Here is a 21,486-nt window from a genome sequence, read left to right as displayed (position 1 = left end):
AATTTAAACTTTTAGTCAATCTAGTAATATCTCATTATGGTCTTAATTTCTATTTCCTTGATCACTATGAGACTGAGCACCTTTTTATGCTCATTGTCCATTAGCATTTTTTTCTTTAGTGAGATGCCTTGTGGCAGAAAGCAACTGGCTGTTCATGAGAGTTATTTCCTTTTTCTCCTGGCTGTACAGCTTGACAGCATTTCCCTGCTTCCCTTGCAGCTATGTGAGCATGGCTGAGACCTAGCTAAGGAAATACTGGGGGCAGTGACATGAGCCATTTCTAGGCCTGGCCTTGAAAAATGCCCCACCCCTGAAACTCTCTTTTCTCCCCAATCTGCTGGTTGGATTTTGATGTCCAAGATGTCTTTGGAGTGTCTGTCAGCCTGGGTACCTGAGTGACCTTGTGGAGCAGAGCCAGTTAGAGGGGAGTCCCACTGTTAGTCCCTGACAATTCCATCTTTGTGGTCCCTCTCCATCCTTCATCTGAGTAAGTCAAAGGAAGAAGGCTACCCATAAACAGGGAAGGGTGAGTGTTAAAAGAAGCACACCAACTGCACCCCAGTGTCAACTGCTCACTCCTGCTGTGGCTGGGGGCTGATGTGGACCGTCCTCATGGTTCAGAATCAGAATTCTTGCCTGCCTTGTGAGAGGCTCGGATTCCATTTCTGGTCCATGCAATGTCCTTTCAGCCCATTACCGGGCATGTGGGAGAAACTCAATAGACATTTGTTGACTGATCGGATGAGCAAGGTCCTTTGATACTGACCATCAAGGACACAGATGCAATGGTCCTGCTGTGCCTCTAGTGATTTCGTCCCACCACCCATCCCTACAGTCACTTGAAGCAGCTGCTACCAGGAGGCTGGTGATGTCCATTGTTATTGCCTCTAACGGACTGATAAGGCTAAGAGAGGAGAGACACAAAGGTATTACACAGAGGTGGGGGTGGAGCGGCAGAGGGGGTTTACAGCAAGCCCTCCCCCAGATTTCAGAGAAACAGCTGCCTCAGGAGCACATTAACAGTTCAAGGCTAAGGCATGATCTGTACCCCACCCCCACCCCAATGTAACTTTCCTTGTGACTGCCAGCCCTGAGTTCCTCTCATTTTCCTACTTTATTAAATAGTTAGAAATTTAAACATTGACATTCATTACCTCCATTTACATGTGTGCTCCAAGAAAATGATCTTTTGGTAAAAATTATAAAATGTGACAAATAGGGCTAGACTGATGTTTTCCACCCAACCCAAGTCTTTTCTATCATTGCTTAACCTCATCCCTGCATTTATTTGCTCAACTTAGGAGTCACTGGGGATCAAACCCAGCTGAATCTTTTCATTTAGTCGGAAGCTCCCTAGGGCCTTTCTGGGCCATGCTTCAGGCCTCGGGGCAGCTCAGACTAGTGGCAACAGTTCTCAGCTCAAAGAGCTCGTCTCCTGTCCAAATTTTCAAAGACTACGCTTTCATGTCCCACCACTGTTCTAATTTGCCATCTGGATAGCTGACCCGGAAAGCTGACCCACTGGTGGATTCTGGCTCTCCTGCTAGCCTCTGGACTTTCTCCTCAGTCTCTTCTCCTTTAGGCTAAAATGGAAAAGTAGTAGAGAACAAAACCCTGAGGAGAGAGGGGAGTAGGGTAGCCAGGGCCCTTCTTTCCAACTCAGATGTGTCCTCTGATCAGGATGTGGTTACCTGGGTGACAGGAGTCAGGCCTCAGGCCTTTGGAGAGGCCCCCTAGTCAGAATGCTAATTTCCTCTTCTTCAAAGCTCCCTCATTTCTTTATTATTATTATTTTTTTTTAACAAGGTGCTGCCGCCTGGATTTAAAGGGGCTTTATCCTTTGTTGGCCTTTCTGAATGGTTTTTAAAGCAATGTTCTGATGGAAATAAAACCCATTTCTGAAGTAATTTCCTCACAGGGTCCTCTGGGCAGCAGACTCCCCAGGACCTAGGGCTTGGCTCCAGGGTAAGTGTCACATCCCTGTGTGGACCCTCCAGGCAGGTGGGGAAGGGATCATCCTATTCCGGGGAGGTGACTTGTCACAATTGTCCTGAAGTTTCGAGAAAGCTTAGGAATTCCAGTCCTGACTCCATGAGGCTCTATATTCCCAGACCTCAGTCCCATCTGTAAAACAGTGGACTTTTATTTTTCCTATATTCTTTCACCACTGTAATATTATGTACTTACATATTTGTTGCAGACTGAATTATGCCCACCCCTCCCCCCCAAATTCATATTTTGAAGCCATAACCCCCAATGTGATTGTATCTGCAGGTAAGTCTTTAGGAGGTAATTAAAGTTTAATGAGTGACAGATGGTTGGATAAAGAAGAGGTGGCATATGTATATTATTTATATATATATATATATATATATATATATATATATATACACACACACACACATACATATATATATACATATATTAAATATACATACAATGGAATACTACTCAGCCATAAAAAAGAACGAAATAATGCTATTTGCAGCAATATGGATGGAGCTAGAGATTGTCATACTAAGTGAAGTAAGTCAGACAATGAAAAATACCATGTGATATCACTTATATGTGGAATCTAAAAAAAATGACACAAATGAACTTATTTATAAAACAGAAACAGACTTACAGACATAGAAAACAAACTTATGGTTATCAGGGGGAAAGAGGGGATGGAAGGACAAAATGGGAGTTCTGGATTCTCAGACACTGCTGTATATAAAATAGATAAACAACAAGGTCCTACTGTATGGCACAGGGAACTATATTCAGTATCGTGTAATAGCCTATAATGAAAAAGAATATGAAAAGGAATATATTTTATGTACAAATGAATCACTATGCTGTACGCCAGAAACTAACACAACATTGTAAATTGACTATACTCAATTAAAAAAATAAAAAATACAGTTCAGTGAGGTCATAAGGGTGGGGCCCTAATTCAATACGATGGGGGCCTTCTAAGAAGAGAAAGAGACCCACACAAAGGCCCCCTCCACCTGAGGATGCAGAGAGAAGAGGTCACCTGCGGGTCCAGAAGAGGGACCTCCCTGAACGCTCTTCTATGCCATCACCCTGATCTTGAACTTCCAGCCTCCAGAACTGTGAGAAAATAAATTTCTACAGTTTAAGCCTCCTCATCTATGGTATCTTTTTATGGCAGCCCAAGCTGACTAAGACAGCATTTTTTAATGGACTCATTTTGTTTACTTGAATACACTTACATAAAAAGGAAGTTTGACATCGCCTCTGTAAATGGGAAATCGATAGCCATCATTATAAATAGAATGAATCAGGGCCAACCAGACACAGGGCCCCGAGCCCAGAATACTTTTAGGGGCCAGTGAAAATGCTTTCATTTTAATTTCTTTTAAAATCAGAAGAAAAAAATTAATACAGTAACAAAAATCCAGCCTGGATTATATTCTTATTTATATCAATGAAGTCTTTTTTTTGTTTGTTTGAGTCTCTAGTGTACAGAATGGTGACTCAGTTATACACACACATACATATATTCTTTTTCATGTTCTTTTTCATTACAGGTTACAAGATATTGAGTATAGTTCCCTGTGCTATTCAGTGAGACCTTGCTATTCAATGAAGTTTTAAAATGTAATTTTTAATTTTTTTTTTTAATGCAGCAAGGGACCCACCAAGGCAAAAATGCCTAGGGCCCATGAAGATCAGAGTGTGGCCCTGGAATGAATGCACCTATTAAAAAAAAATGCAATGAAAATGAAATTATGTTCCTAAATTCCAGTAGCTTCTGCCTGCTGAAGTCTCTGTATCTCCTTCCTTCTGTGCCTCCTCATTCTTTGTTAAACATGGAAATTAGCATGTGTTAAGTATTAAACACGGATTAGCACCAAAATGATACTTTGTCCTCAAGAAATCAAGAAGGATCAAAAGAAATTAAAAAAAATAAAATAAAAGCTTTCTCAATCTGTGACATTGTTATTTAGTACCACCTAAAATTGCTTTACATCCCTTCAGTGGGTTCACCTTGTGCTTGGGAGACACTGGATTTGATGATGATGGTGATGATGGTGATAATGTTGACCCTTAGATTATTGTGGGCCGGGTTTGTTAGGAGTGCTTACCATATGTCAGGCCTCGGCTGAAATTTTTCATATTCAAATCTCACTTAATTCACAGAGACACTGGGAACAAGGTATTAATACCTCCATTTTATAGATAAACTAAAGCTTAGAGAGGTTAAGTAACTTACCTGCAGTCATTTAGAAAATGTCAGAGCTTTAAATCCAGATCTCACTGACCTTGAGTCCCATATTCTTAACCTTAGGTTATACTTTCTATTTTTGTTTCTCTCTTTTCAATTGATTTTCTTAAAAAAATATTGCATTTGTTTACAGTTTTGAATGTATAGTTATCCACATAGTAGGAAAATTTTTTAAGGAAATTAAAAAAAATACAAAGATAGTTGAAAGTAAGTCTCCCCACTCTACCCCAAGACACTCAGTTTCCCTTCATAAACTGATAAACCATCCATTAGTTTCTTAAGCATCCTTGCAGTTTAGTCTACAACTGTTTAAAGATAATTTCCAGAAAAAGGTAAAATCATGACTATCATTTGGATATAAAATGGACACATGTTAAATATTTCACTCTACTCATTAATCGGCAAGAAAAATAGGCAGATGTTAGAATCAAAGAGAATCTGAAAACAGACACATTTATACATCAAGAGTATTGAAATGAATATGTAAACAAAGGCACAACTGGTTTTTTCATGGGGTGGGGGGAGGAAAGTCAGTTAAACCTTTTGATTTAGACAGAAAATATTTGCATGTCCCTAAGAATTATTTTGCATCTGTTACTATAAATTACAGAATTTCAAAAAACAATAAAAGGCATACAGTCTGAAAAGGGTATGCTATATGTAGACAATTTTTTTTCCTCCCAAACTGATAAGTTCTTTATCAAGTTCTTAAATATCCTTCCAGGCTCTAACATGCAAACATAAATGTATACACTGTAGTCTTTTAAACACACAGCTAAGATGCCATACTGTATACGGTGTCTGAAAAGTTTATGTGTGTGTGTGTGTGTGTCTTAATATATTTCCTGACTCTTTATTCAGATGGTCTCTGAGACCCCCATCAATGGCAGAGCTGTCAAGAAGGAAGGTCCTGGCTCTTCCAAGGGTGGAAAAATGACAGTTCTCCCCTGAGAAATGCCTGTAAGGGTCTTGAGCAGGGAGCAGGCACTGTCACACCTCCCAGACAGGTACACGTCTGCATCTGCAAAGACCACAGCCATCACAGGCATGAAAAACCCTGACCCTGGGAAAGAAAAGGAAGGAGAGGGTCTGCAGGATAGGAAGGTAGCAAGTGCAAAGAGATTCCAGAGCAGGGGTCCCTTATGGGGCCAGGCAGCTAAAAAAGCAGACGGTGTTGGCCAGGTGGGGAGAAACAGGGAGTGGTGAGGACTGCGGTGAACAGGGGCATGCTTTCCTGCTCTAAAGAGGTAGTCCCTACTCAGCTCCAGCCAGCCATTGCCATGAGCAGGTATGAGCCTAAGTATTGCCAAGAGCCTCATTTTTCAAGAGGAGCCAGAAATAAAAATTTTAATGTAAAACGACTTTGGTTTTAGATAAACAACAAATTTCTTCTGTATAGCACTGGGAACTATATTCAGTATCCTGTAGTAGCCTATAATGAAAAAGAATACGAAAAGGAATATATGTATGTCTATGTATGACTGAAACATGCTGTGCACCAGAAATTGCCACAACATTGTAAACTATGTTTTAATAAACATTTTTTAAATAAATAATTTTTAAAAGACTTCAATTTTAAAGAGAGAATATTTTTTAATTTCAATGTTGTTCGTTTTCGAAAAGATAGTGCATTCACATTGTTCATAAATATGGGGGAGGGTATAGCTCAGTGGTAGAGCACATACTTAGCATGCACAAGGTCCTGGGTTCAGTCCCCAGGACCTTCATTAAAATAAATGAACCTAATTACTTCTACCTCCCAGCCAAAAAACCAAAACAAAGAAAAATGTAAAAGGAAGTAGGGTTTCTAGTGAAAAGAGGTCCTCCCCCCCCATACCCAGCCTCCTAGTTACCCTCCCCAGACACCATCACAGAACCTTGTGTCCTTCCTGAGATGCTGCAGGCATGCAGAGGCAAATATTTCTCCTTTACTTATACGGATTATAATACACTTTTCACTCTGTACTGTATTTGGCTTTTTTCCCTTAAAGTGTATCTTTAAAAGTCTTCTCCATCAATACACAAACAGCTTCCTCATTCTGCTTACAGCTGCCTAATATTTCTTTGTATGCATGTACAATAATTTACTTGATCAGACCCCTCGCAACAGACATAGTTTTGCTCTAATAAATAAAACCTATATTTATGTTATTTCACACATTGATAAATATATTTACAGGCAAAAATCCGAGAAGCAGAGTGGATGGATCAAAGAAATGCATACTTATGATTTTGATAGTTACTAACAATTTTCTCATCATAGAGATTGCACACATTTCCATTTCAGCTAGCAATACATAAGAGTACCTGTTTTTCCAGGCTGTCTCAAAGATGTGTATTATCTAGCTCTTTTATTTTTCATCAATCTCATAGGTGAAAAATGGTACCTTGGTATTGTTTTCATATGTATTTCTCCTACTATGAGCATAGTGGCTGGTCTTTTCACATGTTTAAGAATAATTTCTCCATGATTTTCATTGGATTACCTTATCATAACTTTCATCTGTTTTCTGCTAGAGTAGTTAATATTTTTATTTATGTGTAGGTGCTCTTTATATATTAGGAGAATTAACACTTTGTTTGGAATAAGTTGAAAGTAAATTTCCCAGTTTGGTGCTTATATCTCACTTTCAAAATGTTGCATCGTAGTTAAAAACAGGCACAAGCCACACAAACCATACCTGCAAAATTGATTCTGTTTCTGAGCCACCCGTTCGCCACCTCCATTTGCTAATCTGAAGAAAACCCTCCCCACCTTGGGAAAACCAAGATAGGGAGGCTGTAAATTGCATTGACCAGAGTCAGGCAGCTGTAAGTATGGAATTCACCATAGCCTGGTTCTGGATCAGGGAATGCTTTGTAAATGCCAGCTGTCCCTAATGGCAAACCAACAGAAAGTGTGACCTCTTTGCTCCCATCAAAAGGCTCAATTCAGAAAGAATCATGGACTGAGGCTGAGGCTGAGGCTGAGACAATTGGAGGAAGCCTCCGAGCACCCACTAGACCAGGCATAGGGATATCTAGGTTCCGATCTGTGACCCCGGTAAGCCGTTTCCCCTGTCTGGGCCCCTGTTTTCTCACCCACACTGTGGGATGTTGGAGAGTAGAGTGGCTGGAAAACCCTAGATGATCTCAAAGGCTGACTGTGAAGATCATTTCACAGTATATACAAACAGTGAATCATCATGTTGTACACCTAAAACTAATATAATGTTATATGTCAGTTATATCTCAATAAAATTCTTTTAATAAAAATAAGATATACCAAAAAAAAAAAAAAAAAAAAAAGAAGATCTCTAGGTTTGGCTTATTGTCCGGTTATTGTGGGGGAAAAAATGAGATTGAATACAAGAAGGGCATCTTGTAGGTACCAAAGTTCTTTACCTGTTTATAATGCAGAGCTCTGGGCTAGAGGTTCGAGTTATTCAGAAGGCATCAGTACCCTTCAGAGCATCTTTGAGGGGAGGATTGGGTTAGAAAGGAGCAGTTGTCCTCTAGGCCCTCTCCCTGGGCTTGTTCCTGTCTGGGGCAGGGAAGGTTAATTGCAGAATCACTCTAGCCCTCCCTGTCTCTGCATAGTTCAGAGACGTTCTCAGGGAGCCAAAGGCAGAAGAGAATTTCCTGATTCTTTTGACTGAGGGAAGGACTCCCTCTTCCTGTCCACCTCTCACACCTCCTTCTTCTGGGTAAATCACAGGCACACACCCAGGCATGAGCAACCATCTCTTCAAGGGCCGCACCCCATGAAGGTGAGCCCTGCCCTGGTGGGTGAGGTGGAGGGCATGGAGCAGAGGCAGCCCTGGAGACAAGGAGCCCCAGGAGAGGAGCTGGGGGGACTCTTGCCCCCAGAGCAGGCAAATGGCCTGGTGAGACGAGGAACCTGCTTCCTCAGCCTGCTTAGCCACTTGCTCACTTGCTCCTTGGGATTCTCTGGACAAGAGAGGTAACGCTGATGACAATGATGCCAGTAATAAATGCTATGTACTGAATGTGCCAGGTTCTATTAGTCAGCTTGGGCTGGTATATTTTCTTTTTATTAAAAAAATTTTATTGAGATATAACTGACATATAACATTATATTAGTTTTAGGTGTACAGCATAATGATTTGCTGTTTGTATATACTGTGAAATGATCTTCACAATCAGCCTAGTTAACATCCATCACCGCACATATTTATAATTTTTTTCTTGTGATGAGAACTTTTAAGATCTACTCTCTAAGCAACTTTCAAATACAAACTACAGTGTTATTAACTACAGTCATCAGGCTGTACATTACACCCCCAGGATTTAGTGTAAATTGGTACCTTTTGACCCTTTCACCTAGCCTATTGCTTACCACTTTGCATTAAAAATGCAGGGGCTACAGTCTTTTTCTCTGTCCCAGTAGTGGGAGAGCTCCTCAAGCAGGGGGACCCAACTTTCTTGTTGTGGCGTTCCCTAAAGTCAGTGCTTGGCACTTGGGAGTAAATGGTTGTTAATGGAGATGAATGATCAGAGGCAGATTCAGTTCCCTAATCTCCACCTATGTGGAAGGGATTGTGGTCAGTGACCTATTCATTTCTGGCATACAGAATATGCCCAGTTAAAGTTTATTGAATTGAATTAAACAGTTAATCATTCTGCAAATACATCCCAGCATCTGAGCAGAGAAGTCTTTTGGGTCCAAGCACTTGGATTAAAAAAAATCAAAAAACAAAAACTACGTGAGGTAGTGAGCTCAGAACTCAAACGATGTGCTCAAAATACTTTCTGATTTCCTTCCTCCTCTGGACTGAAAGGGATGACAGTGTGGAAGATGCGCTCAGTCCTCCCATGGAGTCTCATTATTACTAGGAGATTCTACCCCAGATGCTGCTCCGTGCTCAGGGGCTGCTATTGCACGGTGGCCCCAGCTTTATACCAGGGGAGGGGGTCTCATCCCTTGCACAGAAGGATGGAGGTTCCTGGCTGTGTGTCGGGGCACACAGGAGGCCCGCAGTTTGTAATGGACCGATGGTAAAATAAGGGAGGCTTCTGAAGTCCATTTTGGGTCTCCCACCACCCAACGGTCTCCCAAATCTCTATATAGTAGGCACTTACTAATATTAAATGTAATAACGGACGGAACGGTCTACCAAACCCCCAAAGCAAGAGAGAATGGGTCCAACCGCGCCCCCTTGCGGTGCATCCGCACCAAGCCATCACCCGGGAGAAGCGTCTTTGCAGTTCCACCCCCGAATGCTGGACAGCACAAAGGATCCTAAGTTGCCAGGGGAGGGGTCTTTGGAGGGGATATAGTCTCCCACTCATTTTTAGAGATGGGGCGCTGGGCCCGGAGAGGGGAAATGACCTGCCCTGGGGGCTCTGGGAATTCGCTAGAGGGGCTTAGGGCGGCGGTGTGACGGTGGAGGCCACCGAGCGACCTGTCGCGGAGCCGCGTTCGCAGAGAGCATCCTGGATTTACTTAGGGCGAGTGTGTGTTCGGGGCGGCGGCGACGGGGCTGACGGAGGTGGTGGAGCCGCGGGCTCGGCCTCCGGCGGCGGAGCTACAGCTAGAACCCGGATGGGCGGACCCCGGCCCCGCGCCGCCGAGCGCTCGCTGCCTGGTTCACGGCGCCCCCCAGCGGGACGCAGGGGTCCGGCAACGCCGCGCTCTCCCATGCCCGCCCCGTCTCACGACAAAAGAGCTCAAGTTCCTGGGATCCGAGCCCACCGCGCAGGGATCCGGGCGGGTCCTCCCTTCGGTGGCCTCTCAGTCTCAGCGGAGGTGGTAGGGAGCAGGTCGACCCGCTCCGGGTCCCCGCGGGTGGAGCAGCGCGTGGGCGGGGCTCCCGTTGGTGGGGTTCCCGGGGCGGGGCGCGCAGAGTCCGCCGGCTGATGCACAGTCCGGCTGGAGTCCGCCGGAGCCCAGCCTCGGTCCCGAGATGACGGCGAACAAGCGGGTGGCGAAGGTAACCGCGTGTAGGATGACCCCTTTCTCAAGGCTTCCTCGCGCCTTCCTCTTCTCTTCTCCCACCCTCCGTCCCCCAGCTCTCCGAGCGCATTTGTTTGTCTGGCTACAAGGACTGGCTGAATCCCTGCCATCCTCGCCCCCTCCCAGAGGAAGAGTGGGTCTGCGAGAAGGGCCAGAGCTGGAGTTTGGGGGGCTGAGGGCATATCGAGCGGGGGTGTCGCTGGCTCCCTGAGCTGTGCTGGAGATGGGGAAGAGCCACCTCCCCCGCCTCCCCCGCCCCATTGGTTTCGGTTTCTTTTCTCCTACCAGAAACTTGTGGTAACAATTACGTGCTTCTCAGGTGCAGGAAGGGTTCCTTGCCGTCTCCTTGGGGCCAGGCGCTCTGCTGGGGGGAGTGGCGGGTGTGTTTTAAACACCAGGACAAGGTCCTTGCCTTGGAATAGCCGATGGCCGGCCCCATCATTTGGTACCCACAGTTAGAGTCCCGAGAGGTATGGGATGCTGAGTAGGAGTCGGGAGCTAAGTTCTCAGGATGTGTTCGGAAAGAAAAGATTCCCCGGGCGAACCTAGAAGATGTGCTGGAGTAGGTGGCGTGCATGCATTTGTTCTACGAACGCCGTTGATTGCCTCCTATGTTCTGGCTCCTGTTCTAGGAGGTAGGGAGGCAGAGCTGAACAAAAATCCTGCCTTCTTTGATCTTTCATTCCAACCAGGGGCACAATTTGAAGTGAAGTCGGGAAGGATGGGAAGGGGACGATTTCCCCCAGGAGGTGCGAAAACCCAGGGTGTTTGGAGGATTGTGATGTGGCCGGGATTGGAGATGAATGGGGAAGGTAAAGCAATCGTGGTAAAGCGTGTGTGATACCCTTCAAGCTCTGAGTCTCTCAGAAGTGCCCTTCGTATGTGCATAGTAGGGGGCAGGCTTCAAGGGAGCAGGGTTGGCGCACTACAGTCAGTCTCTGAGAAGACGATCGCAGACTGGGGCACACAGAGCAGGCTCAGCCCAGAAAGACTGAAATTTGGAGCTTGGCAGCAAAATGGGACAGTGTCTCTCCAGCCAAGTGGGAAAGAGCTAGGAGCCAGCATTTCCTGCACTGGCACCATTAAATTCCCGGCAGTTTACATTAGTTATCTCATTCTGAAAGCAACCCTGTGAGATAAGTCATATACCCCCATTTTACAGATGAGAAAGTTGAAGCTTCAAGAGAATAATTCAGCTGTCCTGAGTCAGTAGGGAGTGGTGAGGGTTGGGCTTTGAGCCCAGGTTGGTGGGGCTCCAACCCACAGGCCCTTTTAGTGGCTTCTCTACTTTCATTTTCTGTTCCTCTGAGTCAGATGATTTACTAACAGGCCTCTGGAAAGAGCTGGGTGTCCTTGCTTGGGTTTCAGCAGCCCCAGGCTTTGGGAAAATCTTGACAGAACTCCTATATAAGAGATAAAGCCCAAGTGCTTCCAGTTATAGTGTATATGTATATTTTTAATTTAATAGATTTTATTTTATTTTATTTTGTTTTTTGAAGGGGGAGGTAATTATTTATTTACTTTTTTTTAATGGAGGTACTGGGGCTTGAACCCAGTAACTCTGCATGATAAGCATGCACCCTACCACTTAGCTATACCCTCCCCCTGGTAATAAAGTTGGGAAAATGTTCATTCCAGAGCTTCTCTGTCCAACCTGTGGTTTCATCCTTGCTAAAGAGTCACAGATGATACTGGAATTGGGACTTACAGTAGAAGATGCTCCAGTCTACCGTAAAAGCTAAATGAGGGGTTGGAGGTTCTGGGCGGAAGTTGCAAGAAATGGTATCTTGGTGTGAACAGAGATGGAGTATGGGCTGAAAGATAAGAAACAGGGGCCAGGGTGTGTTTGTATGTTGGGGGGCCGAGAAAGTTTAGCTGGTGCCCAGTGTTAAAGGACCCTTCCCCAGCTGTGGACTGGATCTGGGCACCTTTCTGTCTGCCTTTGTTTATACCAGGATTTTGCAACCTTGTCGCTGTTGGCATCTTGGGTCAGATACTTTTTTGTAGGATGTTTGTCAGCATCCCTGGCCTCTATCCCCTAGATGTAGTAGCATTCCTCCATTTGGGACAGCCAAAAATGGTTCTAGACATTGTCAAATATCTGGGAGTGGGGGGTAAACTAGCCCCCCAGTTGAGAACCACTAGCTTACACCCATTTGGTGTTCCAGGAGAGTGTGACTTGCCCTTGAATGTCTTTTTATCTATTGTTGTTTCTTAAAAAGGTTTATTGCAGTGTGGAGAGGGAAGGAAGAAGGGGCAATATAGGGGTAGGGGATTAAGAGGTACAAACTATTAGGTATAAAATAAGCTACAAGGATGTATTGTACAACACAGGGAATATGGCCAGTGTTTTATTATAAGTATAAATGGAGTATAACCTTTAAAAGTTGTGAACCACTGTAATATTGTACACCTGTAACATATAATATTGTACCATAACTATACTTCAACTAAAAACATTTATTCGGGGGATGGTAGAGCTCAGTGGTAGAATGCATGCTTAGCATGCACAAGGTCCTGGTTTCAATCACCAGTACCTCTGTTAAAAATATATATACATATATTTTAAAAAAGGTCTATTGTCCCACTTTGGGATGGACCCCAAAATGGAGAGAGGGGTTCCTTGGTCTAATACATTTGAGAAGTACTGAGTGCTTGGGCTCACATTTTGAAGAATCATGATACACAATAGCATTTTAAAGGCTGTGGGGAGTCCTGGGGGAAAGACATTTGTTTAGCCTAGTGTTTCCCAATGTACTTGACTGTGGAACCCTTTTCCTGTAATAACTGTGAACTTTGCACGGGACACGCTGTACACATTTGCTCTAACTGGGCACTCTGCCTTCGTACCTTTCCCCTTCTCTGCATGGCGGACTCCTATTCATCCTGCATGACCCAGCTCACAGAGTCACCCTCTGCGAAGCTATCCTGCTCCCCTCTCCTCCCCTTCCCTATTTTGTGTCCACACATTTTTTACATAATCACATTCGTGTTTCTCTCATTACTCCAATGAAGTTCTTGAGGGCTGGGCCTTGTCTTAGTCCAGTGTCGATAGAGGATGCTCAGGAGAGGGGCTGTTGGGAGAACTCAGTGATGTCCAGGTGACTGGGCCACATATCTGGGAAGGTGAGTCACTGCTTGTCCCCTTGTTTCTGTGCTTGGTGTGTAGAGTTCTCCCCTGCTCTGGTCCGCTGAGTCCTTTCCCTTCCCCAGGCCTGGTCTGGAGGAGTTTGACTGGGCCAGGGTGTTGTCTTTGGCTGCCTGCTCTGTCCTGCGCACTGTAAAGGCACCTGTTTCTGCGGGACACTCAGTGGGTGCTATGGAAGGGAGGGAGGACCTCGTGACTCTAGGAAGAGGACAAAAAGACAGGCATTAAGTACCTTGGTTTCAGGAGAAAAGGCTCCTAAGAGAGTTTACTCCTAAGTTGTCACAACTGGAAGCAGCCATGTGCATCTTCCCTCCCCCGGTACCCACAGAGCTGCGGTGAGGCTGCAATCAGGGGATTCACTTAAAGCCCTGAGCTCCATGCCTGACACATCCCAAGTGCTCAGGGCTTGGGGGCTCTGACTCTGCCAGCCTCTGTCCTCCAGGGTGGCCTGTTTGGGACTTGGGACAGCTTGCTGTGGGGCGGGGGAGGGGGTTGAAGTGGGGAGACCAGGCCAACTGCCCACTCACTGCACCCCTGCAGGAGCTGGAGGACCTGCAGAAGAAGCTTCCCAGGTACCTGCGGAACCTGTTTAGCGATGATGCCAACGTGCTCGTGTGGCACGCGCTCCTTCTGCCTGTGAGTAGCCCCGGGATCATGGCCTTGGGCTGGGACCACTGAGGCCAGGGGCCTGGGCAGGAGGGTTAGGACCGTACACAAATTTCCCTGCATTAGAATCTTTGTTTTCAGTGGACATTATCTTTGGCAGAAGGGATCTCTTTCTGAATTGATTGCTTCCGAGGTCAAGGCCGACTGATGAAGAGGCTAAAAAGCTTCTGGACTTCGTAGGAGACCCTTTCCTCAAACCAATAGCTACCAAGCCCACCATGGAGGCTTCAGCAGACAAAGGGCATCAAAAAAAAAAAAAAAAAAAGAAAGAAAGAAAGAAAGAAAAAGAAAAAGATCTCTTGGACCTTTGTCAGGGGTAGGGATAAAGTTCCTGTTTTCCACAGTTGTTAGAATTTGCTCCCTTAGACCTAAAATGAATTTTATTTTCTTTTAAAATTCATATTTCAGAAATTTGTTGTTACATATGACAACGCAGATAACTCATCTCTACTGTTCTAATTTTTCTCTATTATTAGAGATCATCTTGATAGAATCTCTCTTTGAAGGTAATATAAACAGAGGACCTGTCAAAGTGCAGGGTGTCCATTTTATCCTCTAATTATTAGTGACCACAGATATTTTCGTTAAAAAATTTTGGTTTTGTTTTTGTCATGTTTTGTTCTGGGGGGAGGTAATTAGGTTTGTGTGTTTGTTTATTATTTACTGGAGGTACTGGGGATTGAACCCACGACCTCATGCACGTGAAGCATGAGCTCTACCGCTGAGCTACGCCCTCCCCTCCCACAGATTATTTCTTTTTTTTTTTTTTCCCCAGATATTTTCTTTGAGAAATTCATCTATAGACTTTTGGGTACTTAGAAATAAAAATGAAAACAGTTGAGCTTTTTATTAGCTCTTTGGAATTTAATGGGAACAATTCATTGGATTCTTTAGGATCTGGACTTCTTACTGACAGTGTGGTGGCCTGGGCTGTGCCGTCTTCTCTTTCCACTGAGCTGTCGTCCAGAACAATGGAGAAAGGCTTGCCTCGGGCCAACATTTGAACCTCTGTGGTGTCCCTTGGGCAGCCGGGTTGAAACAATCCACCTCACCTGCTCTGGGCTGGAAGAATAGCAAAATACGTTACTGAACCCAGAGCTTCAGAGGAAGTAGGATTTTCTTAGCGAAGCCCTTTGTCTAGTCCAACTTCCTCGTTTTACACATGAGGAAACAGTCCCAGAACTGCTCGAAGCCGCACTGCAAGCTCGAGGCGGAGCTGGGGTGGGTTCCCGGGGCTCTGCCTCCTCCTTCCTCTAAGACCCCAGCAGCCCCGCCCCGCAACCCCTGCAGAAGGATACACAGACACTCTCCTGACCTTTTCTGAGGCCTCCCCCTTGGCCTTGTGTCTACGTCCTGGGTCCCAGCCTCTTCTTGTTATCAAGAACATAAAAGCCAAGACGTTTTCTTTATCTGCCCAGCAGTTGCCCCATCTCACACACACCCTGTGGCTTCCTTTCAGCCTTCTGCTAAAAGCGGGCAGCGCTCTCAACACCTTGACTCTGCGCTTACGTCATACATCATTCAGACTCCTCTGTCCTGTCCTCTCTGTAACGAAGGTTCTGAAGGTATTTGGAGCTCTGGAACCAGCCTGAGGGTCCCTGTGCTCTGTGCTGGGGTTTCCCAAGTTCCAAGGTTCCTCCCCACGAGGGCTGGAAAGTACTGCTCGTGTGTACTGTGTACTGACATCTTGGCACTGTCACTGTGGCCCTGGGCGAGTTACTTACATACGCTGAACTTGTTTCCTCATCTGAAAATGGAGGTGCTCATTTAATCCTTGCCTAAGCCCTATAAAGATGTCTATTATTATTTCCCTATGGAAAAGCACAGAGAGGTTAAGTTACTTGCCTGAGGTCAAACAGCTAATGAGTGGCAGAGCCAAGATTCACACACAGGTTGGGTGGTTCCAAAGTCCACGTAATTCCACACTGTGCTGCCTGGGCTAATGCACAGAGTAGGTGCCCAGGAAAGTCTTTAGGTTGCTGGAGGTTTAGAGCATCTTTCTGCTGGCTCTTGGCAACCCTTGGTCACTCCTGCTCCGAGTTTTTGTTTGTTTGTTTTTTGTTTGTTTGTTTTTTGTTTTCAACACGGTAAGCTCCACATAACAGTATGTGCCATTGGAACCACTTACATTTTGAGTTCAGTGACACGAAGGACATTCTCATTCTTGTGCAGCCATCTTCACCATCTGTCTCCAGAACTTCTTCATCTTCCAGAACTGAAACTGTGTCCATTAAACACTAACTCCCTATTCCTCCTCCCCTCCACCATCTGGTAATTAATTTTCTTTTTTATGCCTATGAATTTGACTATTCTAGGCACCTCACATAAGTGGAATCCTACAATTTTTTTTTTTGTCAAGCTTATTTTCCTTAGCATAATGACTTCAGAGTTGATTCGCGTTGTGGCATGTATCACAGTGTCCTTCCTTTTCAAGGTTCAGGTGATATCCCATTGGATGGATACGCCATGTTTGGTTTATCTGTTCATTTGTCGATGGAGGTTTGGGTTGTTTCAGTCTTCTGCTGTTGTGAACCATGCTGCTATGAACATGGTCCCTGCTTTCAGTTCTTCTGAATAGATTCTCAGAAGTGGAATTGCTGGATCACATGGTAATTCTGTTTACCTTTTTGAGGGACCGCCATATGGTTTTGCACAGTGGCTGCACTATTTTATATTTCCAAATCCCTGACTTTTTTTTTTAATTCAAGTATAGTCAGTTTACAATGTTGTATTAATTTCTGGTGTGCAGCATAGTGATTCAGTTATACATACATATATTCCTTTCCATATTCTTTTTCATTATGGGCTATTGCAAGGTATTGAATATAGTTTCCTGTGCTCTACAGTAGGACCTTGTTGTTTATTCATTTTATATATAGTAGTTAGTATCTGCAAACCCTGAACTCCCAGTTTACCCTTCTACCCCCCCACCTTTCCCCCTGGTAACCATAAGTTTGTTTTCTGTGTCTGTGAATCTGTCTCTGTTTTATAAATAAGTTCATTTGTGTCATTTCAGACTCCTTATGATTTCCTCATTTTCTCCCTTTCCAAGCCCCCAATGATAACATTCTCCTGTACTTGCTAACAGCTCCCAAAGAGAAACGTCTGTCCTTTTCTTCCATAATTCTCAGAAAGACGTTAAAGCTGCGATGACCATTTGCAACAATATGGATGGACCTCGAAGACTTTATGCTAAGTGAAATAACAGAGAAAGATAGCTACTGTATGATCTCACTTATATGTGGAATCTAAAAACAAAAGAAAAATAGAGTAAGAGATCAGATCTGTGGTTACCAGAGGCCTAGGGTGTAGGGAGGGGGAATTAGGGATGAAGGTGGTTAAAAGGTACAAACTTGCAGTTGTAAGATAAGTAAGTACTGGGGACGTTAAGAACAGCATGATGACTGTAGCTAGCGCTGCTGTGTGATGTACTGGAAAATTGTTGAGAGTAAATGCTAAGAGTTCTCATCACAAGGAGAAATTTTTTTCCCCTTTTTTTCTTTTCTTTTTATTGTACCTATAGGAGAAGATGGAGCTTAGCTGAACCTACTGTGGTCATCATTTCACAATATATGTAAATCAAACCATCATGCTGTACACCTTAAACTTAGTGACGTATGTCAGTTGTTCTTCGATAAAGTAGGAGGGAAAATGTTAATTATCAATATAATAAAAAGGAGCAGCTGAGATGGTCCTTAGGGCTCATCTAGTCAACTTGACCCATTTTTCAAAGGAGGGAACTGGGGCTCTGGGATGGGAGGTGGCAAACCCCACGGTCACACAGCAAAAGCCAGGACCCAGCTTCTGTGACTCCCAGGCCGGTGTCCTTTTAAGACTTCACTGTTCCTCTAATCCACGGCTCCGTTGCCAAACGAACGCATGTGCCATGGATGGCCCCTTTCACGTTTCTTCCTGGGAGTGGAGCAGAGGGTGCCTGGGGCCCTGGGGTGGGGGCGGGGAGGGGGGAAACCAGACCGAGGCCCTGGGAGGAAAATGAGCGTTCAGAGCAGCCATGCCTCGGAGCAGAGCTTGCACCCTTCTCTTGCACAGGAGACGCCTCCCTACAACCTCAAGGCCTTCCACCTGCGCATCTGCTTCCCCGAGGAGTATCCGTTCAAGCCCCCGACGGTGACGTTCACAACCAGGATCTACCACCCCAACGTGGACAGCAACGGCCGGGTGTGCCTGCCCATCATTAGCAATGAGTACTGGAAGCCTTATACCAAGACCTGCCAAGGTGAGGCCGGGTCCGGGGTTATGGGACCGATTTCAAGTTAGAAAAGCCCAAAAGAGAGGAGGTAAAAATTGTGGGTCTTGGCTGAGCCTGTCGTCAGAGAGATCCTGGGCTGGCGGACCTCCTCCTGCCTCTGTGCTCATACCTGGGCAGGCGTGACAGAGCAGCGTCACTCTGGGTCAGGGGAGAGAGGAGCGGCAGGGCTGCAGAGGGAAGGGCTTGAGATAGAAAGCCAGCTGCTCCGTCCGTGGACCTCAGTGAAGTCTCTGTCCCTTTCCAGGGCTCGGTGCCCTACATGGCAGTTGAGGGGATTGGCCTAATAATGCCAGTAATGCCAGATAATGCACATCACATAATTAAGCACTTTTGGCACTGTGCTAAGAGTGTCACATGCTATTTTTTTAATTCACTTTTTTACTCCATTTTATATTTTCGGTATCTATCCATATCTATCCATGGAGCCAACAACATTCAGGCATACAAAAATGGAGTTGGGCGGTCACTGGGGACCTGGTGTCAAGACACATCCCTGCACCACTGAGAACTTGAACTTTCTGTGAACTACACCGAACCCAAGGACACCAGCCATTTTTAACACACCAACCTCATTTAATGCCCCGCCCCACAGCCCCCTGAAATAGCGCTCTCATTAGCCCCATTTGATGGATGAGGACACTGAGGCGTGTGAGAGGCGAAGCACGTGCCCGAGCTGGCAGGCAGCAGAGCTGGGGTTCGAAGTCTGCTTGGCTGACTCTGGAACAGCGCTGCCTGGCAGAACAGTGAGGGAATCATTTTCTCACTGCCCTATCCAAGGCCGTAGTCACTAGCCATGTGTGGCTTTTAAGCACTGAAAATGTGGCTGATGTGACTGTGAGTTGAATTCCTAATGGCAGTGAATTTCAGTTGACGTAAGTGGAGATAACCACACACGGCTAGCGGCTACCATGTTGGACACTGGCCCCAGAGCATGTAGACATAATCAGGGTACCATCAATCCTGCCTCTGCACCAGCTCGGGAGTTCCTATCCTGGGGGGAAGGGGAGGAGTGGTCCTTGGAAGAGCTCCAGGGTCTGCAGAATGCTCTGAAGGCAGAACTGCGTGTCTGTGCATGTGCGTGTGTGCTCGTGCCTCGGGGATGATGGGCCACTGTCTTCACCAGGTTCCCAAAGGCATCCATGAAAGATTAAGAGCCACAGTGCAGTAGTGGTTTCCAGTCTTCAGCCTCAAAAGTTTATTAGGAATCCTCAGGGGAAGGTGTAGCTCAAGTGGTAGAGTGCATGCTTAGCATGCACAAGGACCTGGGTTCAATTCCCCAGGGCTTCCCCTAAAAATAAATAAACCTAATTACCTCCCCCACAAGGAAAAAAAGTTTATTTGGAATCCTAATGACAAAACAGAGAAAAGCAGAGTGGTCCTTGTTGAAAAGGGAATTGAACCCAGAAACAACTCTGATCTCACTGACCCCCATGATGGGAAATTTCTGTGACACCATGGAGCAAAGTTTGAAATCCACAGATGCAACCAGTCGGGGCTTTGGGCATCATCAGCAAAGTCTGTGAGGGGCATCTGATTTGGTTGTAAAGTCGTCCTGAGACATGGAACCTCCTTGGGGAAGGTCCCCCCAGGGAGTGGATATGGCGTTTTGGGGCGATCTGGGAGTGGGCAGCCATCATCTCCTTCGCATGATTTTCTCTTTCCATCCTGATGTCCTGATCTGACCTCTCTCCCCAGTCTTGGAGGCCCTCAATGTGTTGGTGAACAAACCAGAGCCGGAGCAGCCTGTTCGGTTGGAGCTTGCTGACCTGCTGGCACAGGACCCGGAGCTGTTCAACAGGAAGGCTGAAGAGTTCACCCTCCAGTTTGGAGAGGACCGGCACTCCTAACTCTGGCTCTGACCCATCTCTGCACCAGATCCTCTCTGTGTGATGGATGGACACACCTCACGGACTGGGGGCCAGAGTCCCTTTGTGGTCCATTCCTGCTCATTTCTTCCGTGTTTTCCTTTTGGTTGTTAGTCATTCACTTGTCTGTGTGTGTGTGTGTGTGTGGCGGGGAGAAGGGGACTGGGGGTGGTATGTGGTGTGTGGACCCACTGGCCACAGGCGTGCTATTCCCACGCCCTTTCCAGCTTCCAGTCCAGGGGGAGCCACGGAGACCACGTGCTTGCCCAGCCATTAAAGTCACAGGTGAACTGTGGAGTCCAGATTGTTCGTTGAGGGGATGGGGTGGTTCATCGGGAGGAGGCTGGGGATTCAACTGCCATCTAGTAATAGCTGTGACCCTGCTTCCCATGAACTGATGGCTCATTGGGCGTGGGGAAAGCTGACCACGAGGGACTGGACCATCCTTGGCCAGAGGGGTGGTCAACATGCCCACAAGGGTTATGCCCCCATTTTATAGATGGGGCAACCAAGGCACAGAGTGCTTCAGTGGGTTGCCAGGTCCTCTCTACCCATCAGGGCAGAGTCCATACCTCCAGCTGCAGTGCCAAGCTGGCCGGTTTTGGATTTTGTGTTTTTCATGAGCTGTTTTTCATCAGCACACATGCTCCAAATGCCTGATGAAGCCAGACAGGTTTGTTAGCAGGACATTGTACTCGGCCCCGGGGTTCATCTTGAAGGAGCAGTGGAAAAACAAAAACAAGCCAAAACTTCAGCCAGAGTTGGAGGGATTAACTGAACCCAAAGAAAGAACTTTCTGGGTGCAGGGTTTCTCAGCTCCTAGAAAACCACTGGCTTTTAAGAATCAGAAATGTGGGGCATCTTTGAGTCAAGGGAATCACCCCAGGCCCCCACCAGCCTAGTTTGGATGAGATTTCTAGAGAATCTTCGACTCCAGCCTCTGCCCTGGAATTCCCTCACCTGAGAGAAGTATGAGGAAGTCCCACGCGTGACTGGAAGTGTAAGATGTGTGGTTACTTTGGGCCGCCACTTACAGAACTTTGGTGACAGGCCCCAACAAGGCTTTTCCTCCTGTTCATTATTTCATTTAACCCTCACAGCGCCTATGAGTTTGAACTCCTGTTATTCCTGTTCAGATGGTAAATGGAGACTCAGAGAGCTTAACTCACTGGCCCAAGGACACACAGCTGGTTACTGGTGGGACCCAGGCCACTATCCTTCCCCAAATGCCTTTCATGGTTTTTGAGAAAGTCATGTCAGGTACGGAACCCTGGCAGCAGGGGCTTATTTTCCCAGAGTGAGAGAGGTTCCTGGGAGGGGTAGGGAGGGAGCACTGACAGGCTG

At 45.9% G+C, this 21,486-nt stretch overlaps 1 protein-coding gene across 4 annotated transcripts; it reads left to right on the top strand.

Annotated features, from left to right (window-relative positions):
• The first annotated feature begins 9,082 nt into the window (after positions 1 to 9,082).
• Positions 9,083 to 20,439, top strand: UBE2L6 (ubiquitin conjugating enzyme E2 L6). 4 transcript variants are annotated; one of them, XR_004323205.1, is made up of 5 exons: positions 9,083 to 10,170; positions 13,882 to 13,977; positions 15,467 to 15,718; positions 17,531 to 17,622; positions 18,058 to 18,196. XR_004323205.1 is itself a non-coding variant. In XM_014553544.2 (5 exons), the coding sequence occupies exons 1-5, from the start codon at positions 10,144 to 10,146 to the stop codon at positions 20,122 to 20,124; spliced, it is 714 nt and encodes a 237-aa protein (XP_014409030.2). In that variant the 5' UTR covers positions 9,567 to 10,143; the 3' UTR covers positions 20,125 to 20,439. The 4 variants fall into 4 exon arrangements, 3 of the variants coding, with proteins under 3 accessions (XP_014409030.2, XP_014409043.1, XP_006172998.1); XM_014553544.2 differs by lacking the exon at positions 17,531 to 17,622 and adding an exon at positions 19,973 to 20,439 and having other exon boundaries at positions 9,567 to 10,170; positions 18,058 to 18,244; XM_006172936.3 differs by lacking the exons at positions 15,467 to 15,718; positions 17,531 to 17,622 and adding an exon at positions 19,973 to 20,439 and having other exon boundaries at positions 9,698 to 10,170; positions 18,058 to 18,244.
• The last annotated feature ends 1,047 nt before the right edge of the window (positions 20,440 to 21,486 follow it).

This window comes from Camelus ferus, chromosome 10 (genome assembly GCF_009834535.1).
Source record: "Camelus ferus isolate YT-003-E chromosome 10, BCGSAC_Cfer_1.0, whole genome shotgun sequence".
Lineage (NCBI taxonomy): Eukaryota > Metazoa > Chordata > Mammalia > Artiodactyla > Camelidae > Camelus > Camelus ferus.
Note: the sequence above shows the minus strand (reverse complement) of the source record. Positions and strands in the feature narration are given on the sequence as shown.

Excerpts from the sequence above, each read along its gene's own strand:
- UBE2L6 (XM_014553544.2), top strand. The coding sequence starts at position 10,144 with ATGACGGCGAACAAGCGGGTGGCGAAG. Across the intron at positions 10,171-13,881 it reads CGAACAAGCGGGTGGCGAAG|GAGCTGGAGGACCTGCAGAA; the intron begins GTAACCGCGTGT and ends GCACCCCTGCAG. Across the intron at positions 18,245-19,972 it reads TTATACCAAGACCTGCCAAG|TCTTGGAGGCCCTCAATGTG; the intron begins GTGAGGCCGGGT and ends CTCTCTCCCCAG.